The following is a 27,191-nucleotide window of genomic DNA, read 5'->3' on the forward strand; positions in this document are numbered from 1 at the left end:
TATTTAATTGTTTGAAACTTTTGAAATTAAAAAGTGAAATTTCTAATACAATAAAATTATAAGTAACATCTAATTCATTATACACTGTGTTCTGTAAAGAACAAAACAATATCTTCAAATATATTAAGAGACTAAAAGTAATCAATGTATATATGTATATATACACGAAACTTCCACATGGAAAACCAATTAAAAGTTATCTTTTATCGAACGATGCAATTATATAGATGAATACCAGTTGAGATTGGTTTTGACGGTTTTTTTTTTTTTTGTTCACGTAACAGTTTCAATGAAGTATTACTGTAGTTATATATATACCTATAAATGTGCTGAATATATATAGTATACTGAAAAAATTAGTTCTAACGTTACACATTTCACAAACTATCGTTACAAAACAAAATGATTAGAATTTTAAAAACGAGTTTGGAATTTATTTTTTTCATATTACTAGCGATGTACATTATCAAGGCCATGTATAGATTATATAATTGGGCAGGAGAGGAGGAAGGGTTCATGAATGTATTGATTCAAATTTTAATACAATTTTTTATTATATTAATGAATAATTAAAGTTCTAAGTTTAAAAATACGATAATATTTTATTATTTCTAGTAATACTGTAAGTTGCCTGCTAATTGTAGGCAAATCATTGGTAGTGCGGTCGTTTATCGATAAAAATGTAATATTTTGAAGCATAAGAATAATATTGCTATAATGCTATAACATAAAACATTCTATAAACAATTTAAATTTGAAAATTATTTTTATGGCTGTAAATATTAGAATAAGTATAAAAATATATAAGAAATTTCGGGGGAAAGAAAGAAAATAAATAATAATATAACGTTTACATAAGTAGTGGCACAAATTTTAGATCGTAAAATTGAATAATTATGTAATTATGATGTAATAATATAATGTATTAATGTATTTTGCATTTGTAAATTTATGTTTATGTATGTATTGCATGTATTGCGATTGAAAGAAAAAACCGCTTCATAACATCGCACACGGAACCTTATGTTTAACATTCAACCCGTAAGACACTAAGACGACTTATTTTTTTTTCTTGCTCACTTGTACACGGCCGTATAATATCATAATGTATATATCATATACGGTGCACTTGTTCACACATCAAAACGTTTTTCGGTCGAGTTTTTAGATTTATCGCCCCGTATTAGATGACAAAAGCTTTTAACAAGAGTAAAATTCGTCGCCGGCGACCGTAGTAGTCGTTCTTTATGCATTTACATATTTTAAGAACAAACGCGGCTCGTGTGACAAACCCACGAAAACGGTGCGCGCATATACTCATCTCAAAATGGCGTAGGCACACACGATATTATAATTTACAAAAAATAACACAAAAACGTTATTATTATATTATGTACGCGCATAATATTATATACGAGCTGCACCGCATACGGCAAACGCACGTCCGTGAATGGACTCTGAACGAGTTTTCCAAGCGTTAAATATAGTATACAATAGCTGCGGGTAACAGCTATAAAGTTATGTATACAGAGACATGCACTGTGTTTTTCGTTTTCTACATAAATATTGCCAACACGTGACTATGCACCCTGTATAATGTAGCCCAGTCACCGCAGGCTATATTATGTATACCTTCGCGTGTTTTACCCGGTCGCCCGTATAAGAATATTATTGTTGCAGAATTTTCGTCGACGATATAATTTCGTGACGTGAAATTATGCAGCATCGCCACCCGCGGAGGCGCTGAAATCGTGGAATTCTCGCGGGGGATGAACGGTTTTCGGAGAAATAGAGGGGGTGCAAGCGCGACACTGAACGCCCGGAAGTCGATGTATATACACGTATCATATATACAGGGACTTTCTCGCGGAATTCGTTTTCCCCTTATTAAAAATGGCGGGGAAAGTCACTATACTTGTATTATATTATTATATTATTATATATATACATATATAGAGAGAGAATACGTTCGTCGGTGGGGGAATCGCATTTCAGGGATACGCGCACGTTGCGAGCCGCATCACATCAGAAACGAGGGTGAAGACGGATCTTTTAATCTAAAACAGGTGAACGATGTAAAAAAAAAATAAAAGTATGTACACACATACAAGCACATACATAGTATATATAGTATATATAGTATATATATATGGTATATAATACTATATCGACGAAATCGAAAGGAAAAAATACGGTATCCTCTTAGGGATACTTTGGGACTTTGATTGTTTGATACGTATGGCAACACATCATGATATATGTATGTATATTATTCTTCAAACAAATAAAAATAAAAAAATAAAACCAAAATGATGTATTATACTTTCGCAACCAAAAATATTTTTTAAATGATATGTAGGTACATTTTATTTTAATTTGTATACAGATTCAATGAAAACTTCTGACTATAAAAGACAGGTGGACATCAACTATTTTCCATTATTGTTTGGCTATATAGTATAAAATAGATGATTTGAAATACAAAATTACAATCCTTAAACACGACACATGTTTTAGGTACAGAAGAACTAATATAACAAGACGGTTGTCGCGTGGAATTTCTAAGAATGACGGAAAAGGGTTATGGAATTAATTTAGACTTGAATTAGTTGTGAATATCGGAGGCTAACTTAATATAACCGTTGTAAAGTACAAAATCAGTCTCACAAAGGGGTCTTGACACACAACCTGGGGTAGATGTAATTTGTCCAAGGAATTCATTGTTTGTCGAGTTTAAATTTGATCGATGTTTGCGGCACTTGTCAAGCTCGAGATTAATTAAAATTATTTGAATTCGAACATTTAATTGCCAAAAGTTTGATTTGCATACAATTGTTTACAATAGTAAAATATAATTCAACAGAATCGGGTTTAATATTATTTATTGATTGTTTTCGATATCAGTGTTTAGAACTATAAAAAAAAAACGCATTTTATATTTTGCTTTCTATTCAATTGTTTATTTGACTACCTATTTCATTTTTGAAAGTAAATATGCTATTTTGTGATATTCATATTTTTAAATTTAAGATATATCCAAAAATAAATTGAAAATATTACATCTGAATCTATAGAGATCTGAAGATGAATATATTATTTTATTGTATTCAAACTCGTTTCGAAGAATTCAAAGATTCTAGTTAAGAAATGTAAAACTTACTTCCTCTCCAATGACTATAACAGGCAAAAGTTCTCTTATCACAAATTTAGTTATTACGATATTTTATGTAACTTAAATTTAAATTCAATGACTTAATTTAATTTAACTTTGAAAGTCGTTATCTATGCGTTTATAATTTAGTAGGTACGTAAATAATATTGGCATCCACAGAATAAATAATTTAACGTATATTTTTAATTAATACAATTATTGTAAAATATTAATACTATTATTACTATTAAATTTTGTTACATATATACCTATTAGTGATTTAAAAAAAAAAGATTAAGATAAAACTATTTTAAAAGTATCCAACTTTTTTGTAAAGAAACTGCAATACTATATATTATAGTATTATATTTAAAAAGATAAAAAATTCTAAACAATTGAACTGATTTAATTTAAATTGGATAAAGTAAAAAAAAAGTTATGATTTATACAAGTATCTACTATAATAGTATATATTTATTAAAATATTGTATTACTTTTCCAGGAGTGTTTTATTGTTATTAAAAATAAAAAATATAATAGCGTAGTTAAAGAGAATTGCACATTATTGATGTAGTAAAAACGAACATATTCATTTTTATTTATATAAACGTATTTCAAACTGCAGAGGGAATATTTTTAATATTACTTTTTATTTTTATCACAACTCATAACTCGCAATGTCAATCTCCGTTTATTTTTTATTGGTAGGAGGTAGTCTGTTTTATTAAATAGCAATGTAATTACAAAAAAAAAAAAAAAAATCGAGAAAAATAACATTCAAAGAGTCACTTGTTAATTTGTTTTATGCTTCATAAAAACGACAAATTCGATGAACCTAGTTCGGATTATATTTTCGGTGGATACTACATTTTTTTTTTTTACGTATCATGTTTTATATTATGTTCTTTTTTACGTATACATTTTTACCGGTGAACGTGATATATACATATTTTCATAACAAACTGGATAATAAAACGAGCGTGTTATGAATTGATAAGCTTCAGAAGTCCATTTAATTTTACTCGTCTGATCAAAAACTGTTGACAATATTATTTATTATGTTATTGCATTATATCCTTACATTTAAGGGGTGTTCTCGCATCAGAAGAGGGTATAGGTTTAGTTAGGTGATCATATTATAGTAAACGAAAACTCTATAGAACCACAGATGATTTGTTATGAACTTAAGACCGAATGAAAACGATGGGGTGCAACACTAAATGCCAAAATTCTTTATCGTAATCCGTCTAGTAGTGCGTGAAGTTTCCAGCGTTTCACCTTTTAGACTTTAGGGGTTAAACCTTGTAGTTCAATATAAAACCTAATTATATAAACGATTAATTGTAAAACGCATTATTGTTGTTTATGTCTCGGCGCACAGTAAAGTAATAGACAATAATTGTCGAGTAGAACGTGGTTTTTATTGTTTTCAGAGTACATCTGGTGGCGTGGTCTGAAGACGGGGATCGATGACAGTCATATTTTATACTATGCAAACACTTGAGTTTTCTTCGCAGTGTGTGAAAGTCCCGAAACGAACGACTCGTTTTATTGCGTGGTCGCCAGACGAATTTTGGCGGTCATAGTCTGGAGCGGTAAGCCGGCGTCACGTGTATGCAATAACGCATCACACTTGCGCACCGAAACACGCGACGTATAACGCGCAATATCGCGGCGGAAAAAATATCATTGTTTCGGCGCGGCAACGTTGTTGTTTATCGCGTTCCTGGGGGAGGAATAAAGCTGCAGTCGTCAGGGAACGGGAGAGAGGTTAAAATATACCACGTTTTGTGTGAAGAGGGGAAGGGAAAATGAGAAGCAAAAGTAAGTTGGCTAAAAAACTTCGAGCAATAGACTGCGTTATAGCCATAATATTATGGCAATATAATAACGTAAAAATATAATACTACCTATTATGATACGCATATACCTAACCGATTTTATGTGTGTGCGAGTGGGCGTTTACAAAATTATATTTCGATATCGCATACCTAATCATTGTACTTGTGCACATATTATATTATATAATATATGTATATAACATTGTATGTATGCAGTGGAATTTCAAACCGTCGTTACACGACGTCGCCACAAAAGACATAACTCAAATCCCGGGAAAGGCGGTAGTTTTAAAAGTCGTTTAGAGCTAAAAGACAAAAAAAAAAACCAAAAAATAATAATGCTAAACCGCATACATTATATAGGTTTGTGTGTGTGTAACGAGCGAATGATTCGCCTTATACTGTATGTAGGGTAACATAAAAACATAATTTGTCAACCGAAACCCGTATGATATAACACGATATCATAATATATAATAATGTATTGTACAATATATACATTTGAATTTTTCCCATTCCGAATCAATTTATCCAATTTACGTCTATTACGGGCTGGCTGCTATTAAATATTAATATTTCACAATATTATTATTATTATTATTATTATTATGCATATATGATATATATCTGTAGTGGCGTTTAACTACCACTGCGAGTTTACCGATAACAAACATAAACTTTGAACATTAACTTTGTGCGTGCAAATCGGACGTCGCGGTCTTCGTGTGTCAATATTGCTATATATTAATAGAACGCGAACCGTAAACAAATCATCTGCAGCATATTACATCCGAACCCTTTGGAGTACGGAAATTATCTCAAATACTGCGGCCTTGAGATCAAGGCTCGAACGTTTTAATGATATAATATTTCGTTTTAGATTTATGACATATATTATGTACCTACGGGCTACGAATATGTCAAAATTGAAAATTCCTCAATTTATAATAAATTATGACGTGCTTACTTCCAGGGATTAAGATCAGGAAAAAAAATGTAATAACGTTATAACGGAAAAATATTTTTAAAAAAAAATAACGAAATCAATAAACAGAAAAATTCAAATTCCATTAAACAAAATATTACTAAACCATTATTTAACATTAATAATAAACAATACACATATAGTATTTACATAGTGTAATATTAAAAAAAAATAGTTATGACTTAAGAGTAATGTTTTTCCCTTTTTACACTATATTTATGATATAAATGAAATTTCAATTTCATTATTTCTTTTTTGTTATTATTTAAATAGGTATGGTTAATTTAAACTAATTTTTGTAACCAATAATTAACATACTATAATAGTATTTTTTTTTAACATTTAAAATATTTATTAGTGGATATTTTCTATAATTATTCATCCAATTCTTATGTTGATTTTCAATGTGATTGATTTTTAAGTTTATTTTTGTTTTTAAAAATAATTAAAATAACGTTTAAAAATATACACATCAAATACCGTTTGAAAGTATAATTACATAATATATTAACATTTGGATATCTTTTAAATACTCAAAAACGATATACCTATTATATTTTATAAATTTAGCTACACATTAGTTTACTATCATACACTAGAAGTTTTAGTTTTCTTTGAATCGACAACGTTATAGATTTGTAATAATTTAATCCAACCGAAAAAATGCATTAAATAAATACGAAACACAGTCTCAAAAATATAATACCATCCTATACTTTATTATAATTTATTATTGAACAAATCATTTATTTTTGTTCACTTTACCAATCTCACAACCATACAAGACTTTAGATTTGATATATTTACAAATATTTAATCTCGGTGACGGAAGTTTTAAATATATACGTAAAAATGCATATTTTATTGAACGCATTTAATACAATTTTTAAACACAAACGATAGCGTCCTACCAGAATAAATTTAATATTTAAATAGATGGTATGATAAACACGTAACATAATTTAACCAAACCCAATACACAACTATCTAATAAATATCGTTAAAATACGTCAATATTTCAAGTTCTGTTTATTACATTATGTAATTAATTGTATAACTCTGACATTGTAATAATTACTTGTTGGTAATAATGTAATAAGCATGAATAAACGCGCAAGCACCTTATGAATTCGAAATTTTTAAAAGTAAATTAATTATTCTACAGTTTAATATAATAATTGAGGCAATTATTGTGGTGTGATTTATCGACGTAAGGACATTATTATTATTTTTATTCGTGTTTTGGGAAGGATAATAATAATTATTAAGATACCCGAGTAACTGAGTAAGCTTTCAGTGAAGAACAAAAGACTTCACGGCCACAATGGATTTGCGATGCGCTCTTGCATATTATAAAATATGATTAATGAATACACGACAGGTATTATTACACCAAAGACATTGAGTATATATTATATATATATATATATATATATATACATATCCATCGATGACCCAATGTTTAACGGCCCGAAGATAATCGATCGTTTTGGCATCCGTGCCTATGAATTTCGTAGTAATAATTTATGAACCACCAAAAGCCATCCGTTTATAAATTGTAATTCTGAGATATATAATACATTATGGTTATAATATTAAATCATACACAAACTTTTATAGTTGTATAAATTATTATCACGATATTAGTAAATAAAATCTAAAATCCAAACGAGAGAACTCATATTATATATTTATATCACACCAGCAACTACTCCGCGCGTGATTGTTGAAAATCCAACATCGTATAATCATAAAAAAACTTAAAATTACGTCATAGTATTATATAATATATTGTTGTTTTTTTTGTATTTTATTCTTCTTTTTTTATTTGTCATTTTAGCCGCCTATATTCGGAGGAAGTATATTATTTTTTGAATCGTTTAAGCGGAAGACGTTACTATTATTTATTATAAGTATAATATTTTTTTTTTTTTTTACATCACGTCTGGATTGTTGGTGAAAATTTATGGGATAATTTTAATGCGCTTTGGGCACAGGTAACTGATTCCCAAGTGCTTTAAATATTTAATTGGCCCTAACAAACTTATCGAGCGGACAATATAATATAATTTAATGCGCTGTGTTTACAGCGGCCACTGCAGGCATGACGGAGCAAAATAAAAATGTATTTAAAGCTAATTTGGACTAATACATTTGTACTTTCCGAGTCAAGAATAATTATAACCGAGTAAAAAAAAATATAAATTAAAAATAAAACATTGCTCTCGTTTGCATCAGTTAAAAAAAAGATATTAAGTTAAGAACTTAAGTTGATTATAGTAATGGTTTTTAATTAGATTTTCGATAAAATGTTAAATGAGTTAGACTTTGTATACTGCTTTATTTAGTTTATTTCAAGTATTTTAATGATATAGAAACATGACGCTTTCTTTATCAAATGTTTTTTTTTTGAAAATTAATAATCACTCGAAATACAACATAATAAATACTGTAACGATACAATAAAAAAAATATATATTTTCAGAAGCTACAATTCATGCCGATAAACAATCTGCATTTGGAAATAATAATATATTATATTATGATATATAGTAAAACTGTAAGATGGAAAACCGATAGCTCATCGAATCCGTCTAAAACGATTTAAGAACGAGGAAAAGTGTCTCGAAAGGCCAAATATATAAGGGATATTTTTAAGTAAATAAACGGTTTTTGAAAAACGTATCGAAATAACAGGGGTCCACGACTTAGTCGCAATTAAGTAATAGATATTTATATCGAGATGTGCACCTCGACAATAATAATACTATTGTACAAAAACCGGAATACGGAGCGTGTGTACATTATATTATTATTATTATTATTATATTATACATTTCGTGGTGAGTGTACCATAAAATTGGTTTTCAAATGCGCGCAGAGAGACATAATTTATAACATATTAATATGTATTGCCGATAAAACAGTCTTTGGTCTCGAGAAGAATTACGACACGGATAATGGGCTGCGGTTTAAGGTCAGCGGCTAGCCGTTCGTGTGTATGTGTGTGTGTGTGTGTGTTCGAGTAGGGAATGCGTCGTTTATCGCCCACAACTGCGTCAATTACTTATACATGGACCGCGCGAGGGTGGTCGTCGATTTAACCGATATAAATATATACATGTACACGATATACATGCTGAGGATTAATAATGGTATATAATATATTATCACTGGAGCTTTTTCGACGCCGCGACCGAGTTGGCTCGAGACCGTTAAATCTCTCTCTTTACACACACACACACACACACACAAATACATTATACACCTATCGTGTCCATACGCCACTGCACCGGTAGGTACGACAGGCCCAGACGGTGATGGTCGTTTGGTGGAAACATATAGTGGTGTTAAATTCGCATTAAATTGCGTTGGGGGACCCCGTGTGAATTTTTCACTGTCCGCGTCTTTAGTGGCCGTCGTCCGTCAACGAGTCGTCGTCCACTCGACGGATATCCGTGTCGGATATTAATTATCCGAGGATGATCAAACACCTTTCTTCTAAACTTTTAACTAACGAGTAAACCGTTAACAGGTATTTTTCTAGAGCGTTTCCTCGTATATGACATTCGGTAAATGATATTATTACGATATAATTTTATGTTTTATATTTTTGTATGTTTTTAAGACTCGATATGTATTAAAGTTATTTTTTTGAGTGTTACATACGGCTATTTTATTTCCATTTTATTAATCAAGAAAAAAATAATTATTAATTATTTATTTTATTTATTGTTATTTAAAATTATCACTTTTAAAGTTTTTAACAAAATCATACGTTAAAATAAAATATATATTTATATAAGAAATTCACTTTTAAATTTTTTAGGTGATGCGCTTATTGAATGAATATTTCAATCTTTTATTTTAGTTTTTGTTTTTAAGACATTAAAAATAATTAAAATAGGTTTTCTATCATAGTTATTACTTATACGTATATTTAAAAATATCGTAATAATATTACAAAAATATTTTATTATTCAAGAGTTTCATATTTATTCCTTCCATAACGTTTAATGATAATAATCTACATAAATATATTAGGGTTTTAATACAAATCATCGTTATAATATTTTTAAAAATAAAATTCGTAATCATCATCAAAATCAAGCCAACACTGTGGTGGAAAAATTCGAAATTACATATTTATATCTATCTATATACATTATACATATTCAAATAAATAAAATAATTTCCACCCATACTCGGAGAAGACAGTTTTCTTATCTTTTTAACACTTAAATTTTGCAGACGGAAACGTTTGAAAATATATTATTAAGTATATATAATATTATATATATACACATACATATAAAACTAAAAAACATAGTATGAAATATATTTTATTGCTAGTCGTTTTATTATATATATCTATCGAGTTACTTTTTTTTTTACTGTCTATAGAGATAGTCGATATACTGTTCTCTGCGTACATGTATTGAAAAACAGTAAAGGCCGTGAAGATAATAAAATCCGCTAGACACAGAAGCGATTGGAGTAACAACGACACAGCCACGTGGTGTATGACGGTGGAATCGTCAGACTGGGAAACGAAAGAGGACGATGAGAGAAGAAGAGAGAGATACAGAGAGAGTTGTTTTCCTGGAGGGTAACAAAAGAACATCCGTTCATTATCTACAACAGTCCTTTGTGCTGATTCAAAAAGCATCGTTAAAGATGATTTCCAACTTTTGAAAAAAAAAAAATGATTGTAAAAAAAATGTTCATTTGCCCTTCAGTACCCACTACCTTTTGTTTCTTTTGTTATCCGGTATACGTCACGGAGTTCACTTCATATTATTTCCGACGAAATAAATACAAGAACGAAAATAAGACGAAAATATTCAAAAACAGAAAGCTATATTCTCTCAGCAGTACTCGTTACATTTTTGTAATTAATTATACTAGGTACTAGCGACAATATTAGCCTTTGCATACTGGAAAAACCAAACATCCCTATATTTATAAAATATACCTTACATAAACTATACGATATTTATATATATATATTACTTATTACGCTAATATTTTTATAATTTTATCACATGTATAATATTTGGGTATGCGCGTGCTACGGAGTAATAAAATACTTGCGTATTTATATAATATATTATATTGTGTACAGTATTCACACACACGCACACTTGCATATATACACATACCTTTGAAGGTGGCTATTTATTAACGTGTCCGTTAAAGGCGGAGAGGGTGTAAAAGCATAACGGCCCGAGGAAAGGGGGTGACCGTCGGAATTACACCCTCGAGGAGTTGTGTGCACTTCCATTTATTTAAAACGATGCACGCACGAGGTAAAAAAATGCTTGTTTCATCGCCCACATTACCTATACATTGATATAAATAAAACACATTATAATATATGTTATCAGATTTCCCTTTTTTCACTACTTTACTCATGGGTCAACGCCGATGATTCGAAACAGTTGGAAAGCCTCGTATACTATAACCCCAACAATCTACTAAATCGACTATATTGTTATAACTTATAAGTAAGGATGATTAAACGGTATTAAACTGCATGACGAAGACTAAAACACAATGAATACTATAATATATATATATGTATAGAGTATAATACACTTTTACGGTTTTTCGTTTAAATTTTATCGGGACTTCGAGAGAGAAAACAGATCAATATAAGATAATAAGCAGTCGCTTCTTTTAAGTTTCTAAATTTTTTACAGCCAAACTTTTTTTTTCAAACCAACTTGATTAAAAAAACTTACAACCCCAAAAGATAGGGACGTTCTAAAGCTCCGTGGGATATATGCAATGCTCGAAAGGCTGACATTTTTTTGCGCTTTATGCGGCTAAACGACCGGATTATGGGAGAATCGCATTAACATAAATTATGGTTAATAGAGGACAAAACGTTGTAGGGCGTATGTATATATACCCGACATAGAAGCATATCACCACCCATAGTTATGTACAATATTACAATGTTAATTAAAAACTGTTTATTAATACTTCCATAGACTGTATTATATAAAGTTTAAAACTAAACAAATCAATTGAATAAAGTCAATTAAAAATAACATTCCGCATATTTATTAATATTTTATATCGAAAAGAGAATTTATAATTTTTGTTTTAATTTTCTTAATTTGACTTGTAGACGATCCTGAGTTATTGATTTAATGTGAAACAATTATTATTTCAAAAAACAGTTTTTTAAAATGTATATTTTAAATACATTAAAAACATCATTTGATAGCAAAATTGTTGAAAAAAAATGATAATTCATACTATTCATACAATCATTACATTTTTTTATAAGTTTCATATTCTTTTGACTGAAAGTATATATTTTTAATTTTATATCACGAAGCAGATCATCATTAAGAGCATTTCGATTTATCAAAATAAAATTTCAGTCAAGTATTTTCTTAGTAATCATATAATTTTATAAATTAGTTAGTTATAAAATAAAGTTTTGATGAATGAAGTTGTGGACCAACATTTTGTGGTTATCTCAGTTCTACTCCACTCAACTTATTTAAACTTAAAATAATTATAACTCGTAAACTTTTTGTTTTAAAATTAAATATGACCGATTTCTTGCAATTGTTCGCTACGTATACCCTAGCAATTATTTGTTGTGTGACAACATTGACTTAAAACTATGTATAGTGATTAAATTTTAATAACATATTCATGGTGATTTAAAATCGAATTCACCGCGTAACGTTTGTTCTGTATGAAACCATCTTTAATTCGAAATAAATCAATAAAGTACTCCAAAAAAAATTTTACTTTGAAGAAAGAATTAAAAATGAATGTTGTAATTTCAGAAATTAAAAACATTAAAACAAAAAAAAAACAATATATATTAAAAATTAAAAAGTATAGTCTTTAACGAGTTAAAATAGTACAACAATTTTTTTTTTTTTTAAATCATTAGTTTTAAACATAATGAGTTTTATTTTTTTTAAAGTTTAATGAATCAATATAGAATCGATATAGGCTATTTGTTCAATAATGCTATAAATCAAATTAAAATATTAAGATCCAAAGCAAAGCTATTTACTAAAATATACGAATAATAAGACTGTATAAATGTTGCATATTAAAGATATAATTCGTGTAATAATAATCAAAATAGCCCGATTTTAATATACATAGTTTGTACTAATAACTATAATCGACAACGGTAATAATCAACCTTTTGTGTGAATAAAGTAGATGACTAAAAGCAACGGTACTGAATTAATGCAGAGAGTGGACATTTCGATTAAACGTCAACGTCGTAAAAGTCAGCAGAAACTTTTTATAAATTCTTTTATGGTCTTTGAGCCGTTCTCGGGTCTTAGTATATACGCATACACCGGTTATACGCGAGTACAATTTCCGATCGACTTTCTTCGCAGATTAAAACTTTGCCAGCAAAAAGGCGGTAGAATTAGAAAGATGAATGGGTGGGTGGTGAAGGCGTGGACCACTGCTTTAGCTGCGTTAATATTTGGCGCCCGAAATCATAACGGGGGAAACGAAATCCCTTCTCAACTCGTCCCTCCCCTACACACATATACGCACAACTCTCTCCAACGATACCATACAAAAGCAGCGGCGGAGGCCCGAACATTCCCCGCACCGTTGCAGCTACCCACCCAATACTTAAGCCTACTGCTCCTCTCCACCATACCCCCATCCCTGGATACGCACTCGTTTTGTTTTGGCCGAGAGTTTATGATTACCGAGAGCCCTTTAAAGTGCAGCATAAATAACGAACATAAAAGCAAATCGTGGCTAAAATGTTCAATATTACCACCGCTTGCAGCAACTGCACATACGTATACAAGCATTCATATAAATATATATATATATACAGTCGATCTAGAGCAGGCGGAAAGTTTTTGCGGTCCCCCCCGGCATTGGGCGACGGCGATCGTCGTAACGTCACACATGGCAATTCAACGGTTAAGTATTATATACCATATATGTATGTTATTCAATGTGTATAGTTTCTCCTCTTAAACGAGACACTACCCAATGCAGTGTTAGGAGATTGGTAACGCAAATATTATGTATGTATCTAATCGTCAGCTGCTGCACCGATTTCAAAAGTTTCTTCACCCTCCTAATTACGTATAGGTAAAATAACATCACGTGTCAGTATCGTTGAGTTAAAACATTAGAGGTGGGGATATTTAAAGAAGACCTGAGTTTGTGTACGAAAACATTTAGTAAAAATTAATTTAACAAAATATGTATTATATTATTTTTAATAAATTTTATAATTGTATAGGGAAAATTAAATAACGATTTAGGCAAGAAAAAAAACTATATACAATTAATACTTATTTTATTATATTTTATAAAAACATTTTTTTTTAATAAAATGCTTGCAATTGGTAAATGACTTCAATTCAATAATACTATTCGATTATAATAAGAATAACATATTAGAAAATGGTAAGTTTCTAAAATGATTAAAAAATCTACAAAGAAGTTTTACAATATTCATATTTAGGTTTTTATCAACGAAATAAATTGTTTGTTTGTGGTCATAAAATTTCTAAGTATGGCCATGGTAAATCCCGTTTACCAGTAACTACAAATAGTAACCGTATTTAAACATAGTATAAACGCGTGGTCATGGTCGTGTATACGAGAAGGAGTGCAAGACGATCGATTAAACTCGACGATTAATCGAGATACACATAAAATAATAATATATTGTAGTAATGTGTTATTTGGAAGTGAACGCATAGCGTTGTTAGATTTACGCGTGTCGGAGGATTTCGTGCGATTAAACGATATTAAAAGTTAGAAAGTCTAGAAACCATAAATCTGTATAGTTGGGGTCGCATTTTAATATGATATAACTAGTAACGATCTATTTTAAGACAACAATAGCACATATAATTTCATAATTAATCTTTTCAATTTGCTACATATGATTGCTACTGTAATACAAAATGAAAGTTCTATAAACTATGTAGACGGAACAGTATAGACAACTATAAAGTATAGTGTATTTATAACACGTGTCTTAGTAACATTAATGAACCACTAGATAAACTTAAAGTCAACTTAAACCAATATCAAGTTTACGATGTTTTATACATTAATTATACAAAATACATAATATTTTATATTTAATTTATTTCGTGTAATTACGTATAACGTATAAAGTTTATGGAGTATAATTTATACTAAAACTAGAGTATTATAAAATTAAAATAGATACTTGTATAAAAATATTACATAAAATTATAGGTATTTAAGATTTTAATTTTAAATTATTTTATAGTGAATAGAAGTTAACAGTTATATTTAGTTGTAGCTTTAACTCATACAATTTCAATAATAAGGTTTTCAAATTTCATAAATATAATTTTTAGTTTCTGCAAAAAATATTTCTAATTTAATTTAATGAATGTACTATAACTTCTTCTAATATAATATATAATATAAATAAGTATTTAGTTTCAAAACTAATTTAGAATAAGTTAAACCATATATTATATATTAAATAATATTGGTTTGTTTTATTTTAAAGGAAATAAATGGCTCATAATTATTTTATGTTCCTATCGTAAATGTTCAAATGTATGATAATTGGAGAATTTCAAAATGACTTAGCCAATAAAAACCGATTCTTTGGATAAAGTTGGAAAATAATTTTTCGTATTTTTAAAATGTATGTATACAGTAAATGATAAATAAAATGATTCAGTTGCAAACGTATAACAGTAGACAATACTAAAATCGGTTATCCTTTTGGTATACTCACATATAAAAATATACAATATGTTATAGTAATAAACTAATAAAATAGCCAGCTATGCAAACATTTTAAATTGAGTTATAAAAATTCTCGTATAAATGTAATAAAAGTTGAATTTAATAAATTTAAATCCATAAAAATAAATAAATAATTCAATTAATATAATATGAATAAAATACGAACAAAATAATAATTTCTAACTAACAAGAAATATTTAACAATACGATTTGAATTTCTTATCTTCGTTACGTTGTATGCATTTTTAAAATTGAATAGTCAAATAATAAAAAAAATATATATATAATATTAAGCGTTTATTTGAGAAACTCCTTATCGTTGTTATAATTGAACTAGGTACCAACGGAAGGGTACGCTAAGTTTAAAATAAGCATTAACACGTTTTTGTTTTCTTCCAGTTAGTTTATCTGAACATAATTATGAAAACATCTCAAATGTAAAAAGATAGGTATTAATATTATAATCTTTATATTTGTTGGGTAATTTATAGTGAAATATACGTCCTGAATAATATTGTTAACACAATTTAAAGAATTGGAAATGATACTAATAAAAATATTTTTCTTTCTCTTATACAACATGGTTAATAAAAATAATATAAATAAACAAATTAATATGTTTTTAGATAAAATTTAAAAGTGGTATTAGGGAGAAGGTCTTAGCAGCACGTTGAAAACGTAATTTGCGTTTATTCAACGACCACGACCTGAAGGTATGTTAAACTCACAAACACAATAGCTTATTTAAAACATAAGGGGGGGGCAATAGATAAATATACTGATAAAAAATTTTAAAAAAATAATTGTGAGCGTTAATCATGTCATGGTTTGTGACAGTAAAATCCTATTGATATACGTGGCGAACAGGATAGAATTATATTATAATAGACGCGTTAATAAGTAAGAAGTTTTAAACATAAACGAAGAAGTAAAGTCGTGAACTGTTGAGCACAAACAGTATAGTTATTCAGTACACTGTAATACTGCGGTATATATTCTACTATGTTAAAAATATATAATATATTCTATCTTACTATCTCAGCGTCTTACAAGTTAGTTTTGTAAAATTAAAACGTGTTACTCTATACACGAGTATAGTATTTATAATAATATAGCTTTAGTGTACTTATAACACATATTTTTCCAACATTTTTTTTTTATAACGAAACTCCACGTACGCTGAAGATAAACCTCTTGTACTGTACTTTATATTATATAGTGTAGGTACATACTACACTCACGTCTCGCACGCACAAATTATATTCCACATTATGTGAAAACCGTATAGGCGCGCGCACACACATCGTGCTTAATGCGCATACACGAAGATGATATTTAATATACTATCGTGTATCATATAGTTAGAAAAATGTTATAATATACTATACAACGTTACCATGATTTAAGGAAACATTAAAAATGTGAGCCAGATGACATTTGACTTGATTCAGGTTTTTTTTTTAATGTGTAAAGAAATTAATATTAAATTAAGAAAAGAGTTTAACAATAGAATTTTTCAAATTTCAGCCATGTGCAATGTACTTATGCTGTAAAAATGTAAAAAAAAAAACAAAATCAAATTAAAAAGTAAAAATTCAGTTGCTCTGATTACACTGTTGTACAGCGTATATTATGTTATGATTACAATGAGTACGAAGTCTATGATGATATTAATATTATTAATTATATATATATATGCGTGTGTGTGTGTGTAAAATAAATATTAAATTATACAATTTATGCATAATAATTGTAAACATATAATTCGAAAAAGTCATCGTTATCACGCGTAAAACAACGTCTGCGCGAGAATGCACGTCGACAGACGAAAGAAAAACATGATCGTCGCAGTCTGTGTGGCAAAGTGTGTATGTGTGTGTGTATGTCTGTATGCAACAAGTGTGTATGAGGCCGCGTACGCGATATAAATGACGCCGGCACCATTCCGTTTTGGCGGGCGCTCGCGAAATCAATTTCCCCACAACCATCCAAAGTAGCTGTAACTATTCCCACGGTGTGTAGTACATATAATAAGTGCTAATTGTATATTATCTATTATAATAGATGGCTATATACCGTAATTGATGTGTATAATGTGTATAATTTACTAGAGGATATATTTTTTTCCAAACGCTTATTTTTTCGCGTAAATATTGTGTTTTTAAAAAGTACGTATACGTCATATATATTTTTTTTTTAAAAAAAAAACGTACATTTATCAAGTTTGTAGTCGGGTTTAGAATTATTGACACTTTTAATCCCTACTATCCACGACATTAAATGCCATAAATATTTACTCATCATATTTATAGAAGCAGTAGCCACTATAATATAATAATACTGTATTGAGTATATTTTTATTCAATTTTAAACTGTCAAACGGGATAAAAAAAAATTATGTTTTGATAGGAATATATGAAACCTTAGAGAATATCAAAATTGCATGGAACATTATTTAGATACAATTAAAATATCTTGTAGTCTATAAAAAACTAAAAATAGTTAAAATACAAAGAGTGTTAAAAATCTATAAGCGCGCGTAGGTAAACATTTTTGCCTAACATAATAAAGAATGAAAGATTTGTTTTGAAAAAATTAGTGATCATATTACATTGAAAATACATCCTGTATATTGTATAGTGTATAGTGTATAATATTATCAGAGGAAACCTACATGGCTCACCGTGTGCCGTTAATAAACAGAAGTCTCACCCACGCGTGTTTCTCAGACCGATATGTATAGACAACAACTACACGACAAAAAATACTCGCAAATTTTTTTCATACGTTTTCTGTATCCTATTGCCCGTATAAGTGGGCAACGACGATATTTCTCCTGATAAATACTGGTATAGCCTTTAGCAGATGCTCATAAATTACTATACATTATAATTGAACGATATAAAATCCGAGACAATACGAACAGAATATAACGTATTATAAATCCTCCCTGAAACATCTCCAGAGTCTATAATCTATATTATATAAGCCAATATAATATGCATGAAAAGGAAACATTTTGACGTGAAATAATGAAATTGGTTTTTAGATAATTAATTTCTACAACCATCCGAATACTGGTAACTAAAAGTGAGCTACTATATTAAATTGCATAAAAATGAAAACATTATTGGAAAAAATAAAGATTTTTCAATTTAAAAATGCATAAATATTATATATTTTATTGTGTTATTAATAGTATTGTGACTGTCAATTATTAAGATAATTTATCATCATATCTATGTAGGTATACCCTATACCTATATTCTAAATGAAATCAACAAAACTACTAACACTTATCAAATTTGAATTACAGAAACAATTAATTTCAACATTTTTAACTTATAATAATTGTATTTCTTTATTTTATTTTCAATTACAGCATAACTTTAAAGTCTATGAAAACCACGACATAGTGTCACGTAGTTGTGAAATATGAACGAGTCAGAACTTTTTATTACGATCGGTTTGTATTAAAGAGAACGAAGAATGTATACACATTCATAAAGAGAAATTGAGACTATTAATCAGTAATCAGGATTAGATATTTTTAAAACATCGACACAAAAGACATTGCAGTGAGAAACACAAAAGCTTGCATTGGCTTAAATTAAGAGACTGTTATTTATCGTAATGGATAAAATGTTGACAATAGTGTATTGCAATAAAATTAATTTATAAATATCAATATGTTAAGTCTAATTAAGTATGGTAGTACTACTAAAGTTGTGTTGCTGTACCTACATAGAAAGAAAATGTTTACCGTGGTCACGACATAATAAAATATGATTTAGAATACATTTATTTTTTAAGTACATCTTATAAGAAATAAGCAACTTTAAGTTTGAAAAATAATGACTAATAAGTATTAGTTTAAATTCTTGATACTTACAAAAATTATATTCAATATTTTGATTTTAAAATAGGAAAAAAGACTATTATTTAATAACAATTAATTATACTATGTCTTATGATTTACTATTACAATACCTAATCATTTTATTTTATTATTAATGGTTGGCAAGTTAAAAATGAATTAGTGATTAAGTATATTTTAATTTTTATAAATGTTTTTAAAATAATAATAGTGTACTTCTTCCAAATTTATAATATAATCGTTGAAAATACTTCTAAAACGAAAATCAGAACTTCATCATTAAGTTTTGTGAACCCTTATATTTCAACTGACTACCCAAATGTCTTTGTTAAAATCGTTTTATTTAAGGGTTATTTAACTTCAAATTAATTTTCTTATAATATGTAATAATAAATTACCTACTAATTAAATAGTTTCATGGCTTGACTGAAGCTCAACACTGAATTCAAATGACTCAACGGTATATAAATTCCTAAATATCTTTTTAACCTAACCTATCCTAAATAACATTCATATACAAAACACATTGATAATATAGAACATACTATTTATTATTTACTATTTATATTTTATATCCGTGTTTTTAAATTATTGGAATATTTTATGAATTAGATAAATCGGTATTATTGGAAGAATTTTTAAGATAAGAATATTATTTAAAAGACTAAATGACTAAAAAATTGCTTACAATTTTAATAAAATTGGTGTGAAAAGTTAAAAATTCAAATCAAATCAGTCATTATTATAATTAATTTAAATTTTTATAGTTTTTTAAAACTATTATGATTCAAACTAAATTATTCAGTTGTCAATATTACTTGAATTAAAACTTTCTGTCAACTATAATAATAATAAGATTTTAATTAAATTAATATGTGTGATTTGTTTAAATCAGTAATATGTATTTTGAAACTTGCAATCCTAAACTCCTAAATAAATTAATTTGTTATTTAATTTTAAATCAAAAAAGCATTGCAACTATTTTTTTTTTTAAATTTAAAAAAATATAAACTAACAATCAAATTTTTATATATTGATTAACAGTATATATATTATATTATCACATTTGTGTCCTTGTAGTCTTATATATGTATATAAAATATGTATGTATTGACGATGTTTTAATAGAAGGGAGTGATTACATCAATATAATATTCAATTCGTTTGATGCCGAGGAATTCGAATATTGCATAGTGAATCCTTTTGAAGTTTTACCCGTTCAAAAATATTTTGAATATATTATTGACATAGTTTCGTGTAACTGTAGAACATTTGGATTTACTAAATTCCTAAGTTGAAAATAGAGACTATAAGGCTTTCAAGAAAGTGGTGTTATTTCGAAGTCACGTGGTTGGATTAAAAGGCCATTTCCCTCTCGAGTCTTACAACCATTAACCACCGTGTGATAACAACAACAAACATAGTTTGTGTTACACAATTTTTGAAACAGTTACACAGAAAGAATTATTTTTATTTTATTTTTTTTTTTTTAAGATTAAATTGCGTTTTCTTATCTGGTATACAGTTGTTTGGAGGTTCTATACTTTCGTAGACGCCAGCAAAACGAGATTTAAACGTTCCATTCAGTCGACGGCGCGTAAAATCGGTCCGAATTGACAAAGCGCACAATATATACGGAAGAAAGCTTTTTTAATGGCCACTAGATTTATACTTTTCCCCATATACAGAAAAAAAAACGAAAAAGAGTTACATGCAAGTCACCCTCTACCGACGGCTGTCCAATTCTTATAAAGGAACATTTCTGTAAGAAATAAAAATTCTTCGAACGTTATTATATAGTGCATTTTTATAAGTACAATCAATACTGCCAAATAAAAATGATAAAACTTTTTACAAATAAATGATAAAATAAAACGCCTGGTTACAAGATCAAATGTAAAATAAAAAGTTAAAATTGAATTATTAAATTGCTTATATAAATAAAAACTTAAAACAATCTGCTATGACTTTTATAGTTTAACAAACTGAAATATATATTGTAATTTATAATTCAATATACATTTTTGATTATTGAACTAATGTTTTTTATTAATTTGTCCATTGTAAGGGTAGAAACAAATATTGAATATAATAATACAGTTGAAAATTAAATACTAAATAATATCTGCTTTAAAATACACTACCTATAAATAATATATATATTATTTTTATATACTTTATATTACCTATCACAAATAGTAAATATTACCTACATAGTATGTATAATTTATATGTGTAGTGTGTATGTTATATATTTTATAAGATATGCGATTAAACAATTCTTAAACGTATACTTTTAAACGTATTAGAAATACAAAAGCCATATACATTTTTTTCCCCACCAACAGTCGATATATTTATTGTTTCCAAAAAAAGTACTACGAACTGTTTTTCCCCTTTTCTTAAATTGGATTGGCCAACCATCTTAAAGTACATGCCTCGCACGGGGAAAAACGGCCTAGGGTGTTTAGAACCCGAATAGCTTTACCCCTATTTTATTTTACCCCGAAAGTCCGAAAAAAAAATAAGTAATTTATATTAAAGACAAAGGGATTCGAACGACTTACGATTGTATTTCTCTTAGCCTTTATTTTCCCAAGCTGTGATATAGAAGTTAGCCTTTGATGATTGATGTTTTTTGGGAAAATCCTATACCGGATGTTTAAAGAAATTCCATAGTTGGTTACGATATACCTTCTGTAGGGTAATATCTTGGGAGAGGGGAAATAGTGGTATTTACCGGCTTATACCGCGGTTCGTTGGCTTCCTGTTAGGATGCGATAAATTTTAGAACGCGAGACTCGACTCTTAAAAACGGGATTGCTTTTGAAACGTAAATCAAAATACGCAGCATTCGTATATACAAGGGTGAAAGAAAGCCACCTGGATACTATTCTTATCGAAAACAATATATTCTTTGTCTTAAATTTTTCATATTATAGAATATCAATAAGGTTAGAAAAAAATATTATTGCATAATATAATAATTTGTACGAACCATTAATATTAGATTATAAGACAATTGATATTATTCTTAAAATAATTTACTTAAAAAAAATATGTTATTGATAAAATATATAGGTATAGTATAAAAAATATTATAACTAATGAAAAAAATACTATAAATTATATGAAAATTAGAAATAAAACAATATACCTATATGTAAATAAGCAACATGAATGGTATGGCCACTAAAAATAAAATGACATACAGTATAGAAAATTGAGGTAGGAATACACTTGATATCAAACAAATATATGTAAATACGATTTTAAAATAATTTTTTCCCTATAATAAACGAGTTAAATTTTTATCGAAAGATAATCCAGTTTATGAGATTATTGTTCAAAAGGTACCCTATTTGTACGATATACTATATCTCCCTAAAGTATTATTATTATAGTATGTATTTATAATGCAATCCCATGTTTTGCATAATGTAATTTATAGCCAAGCCGAGTATTGCCGCTAATCGAAACGCCAGGTTAATTTGAATTCGCTGATATAGACTCCCTAACCTTTTACAAATTCATATAATCATATATACATCACTTGTGTGTATCTATATTCTATACAAACATACATTTATTGTTTTATTCATATAAAGCAATAATGTAATTTGTTATAAGAAGTTCTACCATATCTAAAACTATATAATAATTACTACGTTTACTGCAAAAACTAGATAAATGTGGATATATATTATACGTAGGTACCTATAGTGACAGTATATACCTACAGAAGAATTTTTTTTTTTTTAGAAAATTGAGTTGACCAACAGGCGTAACGTCCAATTAAAGCCAAACACTCTTAGTCGATACTTGAACCGTAACACAAAGGTCTCAGATGGTTAAATAAGATTTCACAAGAACTTCCCCTACATTGAAGTTCTTTATGCGCCCCCCGGGACGACTTCACTCTTGGCAACTCGTCCGAGGGACATTTATCATTTTCGGACACGAAACAATTTTCCATACGAAATTAATCCAAATTCTGTTACGCTACTTTTTAATCGAAAACCCAAAAATATTTTGTTTACAAAGTCAATCCATGATTATGTTTGCGTAAACACTATTTTTGTTTGATCTAAAAGATTACTCGTTTACCGAGGACAATATATGTACAACAAACAAGGGTAGTATCTCCTCTTTTATTTCGTCATACTCTTTTGAGTGGACGTTTTTTTGACATTGTTCTCGCTACCTCTTTGTTTCGGACAAACGAAATGCAGCACTTTTCAAAATTAAAAGGGGGAAGTTGTGTGAAAAGCGACGGACCGTTGTCACTCTAACTCTTCACATGAAACATAAACCAGATCCGAGAGGGATCGTCATTAGCTTAAAATAAAATATATATATATATACGTTATATAATATTATATTTAGTACATCATACACACGCGCGTTATATAACATTATATATAATATGATGCATAGCGTGTATCTTATGTCATTATACAAGTAATTTTTATTTTTATTGTTATTGGTCGATATCATAAAATTTCAAAAAATTAATAAAATAAAAAATACTATGTTTGTATAGTTTCAAGCAAGACAATTTTTTATGAATTCTTAAATTATTAGTTCTAACTTTTTTTTAACTTCCATATACATAGATTATATTTTTATAGATTTTTATGTTTAATTAACGAACACGCGGCTATTTATTATAATCGTGCCTGCTAAAAATAATTTTAAAAAAATACTAAGTTTGATAAGTAATTTGTTTACATACTATTTTAAAAGTAACGATGTTAATAAAGTAGTAAACCCAAGCTTAAAGTTTTTCTTTACTTCTCAAAGTATGGATGTTTAATTAAAACATTTTTCAATAATATTTTTTTTTTCATATTAATTTATTAAAATTGATAAATAAAATATCAACCTATTAGATTTAATTTTTTAATAAAACGCTCGAATATATTATCTATTAATTAATATTTAAATATTTCTATTAGTTTAAGTGATTGTGTTCATTGCATCTAAACTATGATCATCTGCTACATTAATTACACAGTAGTCGATATTACCGTTGTCGAGTATATTATGATACTGTTGAAGAATACATGGTGAATATTACGATCCGACAATAATTCACGAAATAACAATTTAGTTTTATATTTAATGCTAGAGCCCATCTTAAATCGGATTACCAATAATTTTAAGTACAATTATTTTCGAGTGTACGATAAACGAAACAAAGTTAATACCTACCGAGTCGACAGAGCGTATATCACAGTTGCAAATTGTGGATCATGCCGGCTTCCCCGGATTTCACTGACAGACAAGTTCAGCCGACCATCCAGAAAGTTTCTGCCACAACCGGCGTCAACACTTTCATTATAATTTTGTTGATATTTACGTATAGCGATGGGTTTTACGAGTTACGTAATCTCTATATTAATAACCAAGAATACACTCTTTTCCGGAGTTAAAGGAACTATATGAAATTTTTTTGTAAGATAATTATATGTAATTATTGTTATTTCGTTTTAGTTCGCATTGATATCTAATAAATATATATAGTTTACAGCAACAAGGTTTAAATCCAGATCATTGTACTAGTTGATTATTTTAAAATAAAATCAATGCTACATCCGCAGTTAAATTTAAAATCTTTCATTTTGAAAATCCTAGATATGTTTAATACCTACTCATAAATCACACAGGTTTACCGTACATTATTATTTTACTACATCTATACTCTATATCAACATGCGTATACAGTTGTTGAAGTTAAATAAATCATAATGAAGATTTTTATGATTTTACTTTGAATATTTATTTCCTTACAAATTTTACAATTTTGTATGCATTTTGGCACTGATATTGTGACGGCGCATATGAGAATATTGCGATCTATTAGGATAGTATTCACTTACATAGGTTGTATACAATACTATTTCGTATTATGAATTATAGTAGGTACGTACATACTTTTTTTTTCACAATATAAAAAATATAACATAATATATGTATATGATATTATATATTATATCGAGTTTACCCTTCTCTTATAGAAATTAGTCGAGGGATGCCACTACGAAGTTAGTCATTATAAAACGATGAAATAAATAAATAAATAAGTTTTCTTTTCAGAAAAGCAGTTATCGAATATCTGAGTAATCGAAATTTGAATTGTCAAAAAAGTTGTATATTCTTGAGAAGCCTATATTTATCTTTAAAACTTAAAAAATAAATCATGCACCGTTGACAGTTTTGACACAGCTGAATCCAAGTTGCCTTCAGATGGTTTGTAAAATATATATTATATGTCTCTTGAGATTATTATCTCTTACACTGTTCTAACTCTTTTTCCTAAAATAATTGTTTTTCCTATTCACTAAAATACTCGATAGTACAATATACAAAGCATTTGGGTGGAAAATATTGGGTTATAAACAAAGGTAATAGATACAAGTAGCTGTTCCCTACAATGTGAAAAAAAATATTTTTCATCGCAAGTATAAAATATGTATTAATTTATTAAAATACCTCAAAAATAATGGCATTCCCATTAGCAAACGAATCAAGATAAAGAGATATTTATGTAGGTATAGATTTATATACTTATTAGTTAATCAACCAAAAAATTAATACTATTAAAAATGTGGATGTGTATATATGCTGTAGGATAAAATTAAAAAATATAATATGTTTTATTGTAATGCGCTCCTATATAATATGTATAATTAACAAAAAAGTACTAAAGAGTAATAGAAAATCATTCTGGATAAATAAAATAGCGATAAGTATTGACTTTTGAATCAATTTACCTACATCTGCATGACAAATGTTTATTATATTTACTTATAAATAATGTATATTGTATAAGTGATTTGTATATTATATACATGTATACATGTATGTATGTATAAGTACTGATTTATATACTAAAATATTCAAACGTAGAAATTGTCTTCGATCTCTAGTAAAATATAAACAGATTTCGTCCGGAGCAATAAACCACAAGGACAAAAGTCTTGTTTTCAATCGTAAGTCGTCTCGACAAAGCAATAATAACATATCGAGTCTAATTCGATCTCTTTTTTACCTGTTTAATATATATATATATTAACTATAGGAGTGCGGGGACACGACGTGAAAGGGGGACCGTCAATTGCTGGAGAATTCAATATCGCCGGTCCGTTCACAGAGAGAACACAAAAGACTGCAAGGATTGTTATCCAGCTGGTCGCCATGCCAACGACGGGGGTGACCCTCATTTGCCTAACTGACCGGATCCCTCCGTAAAGAATATTGTATGCATTTTGCAAAATCGGAGACAAACTATAACTGATATTATGTTGTACTCACCCGAGCTAATTGTTTTTGCAGCTTGGAGTTTAGAGTCCTCTCCCTTTGCGTAATTCGCCGTTCCGCTACTAACTCAGATTCCAGCTGCACGATTTTCGCTTCCATATACTCCTAAAACAAAAAAAAAAATCAATTTGTAAAAATGTTTGAATGTTTGGTCAATTTATAATACTAAAACTATTAATTATGAAAGAATATTATAATGTTATAATGATTAATGATTGCTTACAGTATTATAGATATGAATATATA

At 28.3% G+C, this 27,191-nt stretch overlaps 1 protein-coding gene across 1 annotated transcript in view; it reads right to left on the minus strand.

Annotated features, from left to right (window-relative positions):
* The window catches only part of LOC114121697 (uncharacterized), a 201,862-nt gene that overhangs the window by 100,126 nt on the left and 74,545 nt on the right, over positions 1 to 27,191 (minus strand). Inside the window, exon 4 of the mRNA XM_050198453.1 lies at positions 26,940 to 27,050. Coding sequence (XP_050054410.1) covers positions 26,940 to 27,050 — 111 coding nt within the window. The remainder of the gene's footprint in view (positions 1 to 26,939; positions 27,051 to 27,191) is intronic.

This window comes from Aphis gossypii, chromosome 1 (assembly GCF_020184175.1).
Source record: "Aphis gossypii isolate Hap1 chromosome 1, ASM2018417v2, whole genome shotgun sequence".
NCBI lineage: Eukaryota > Metazoa > Arthropoda > Insecta > Hemiptera > Aphididae > Aphis > Aphis gossypii.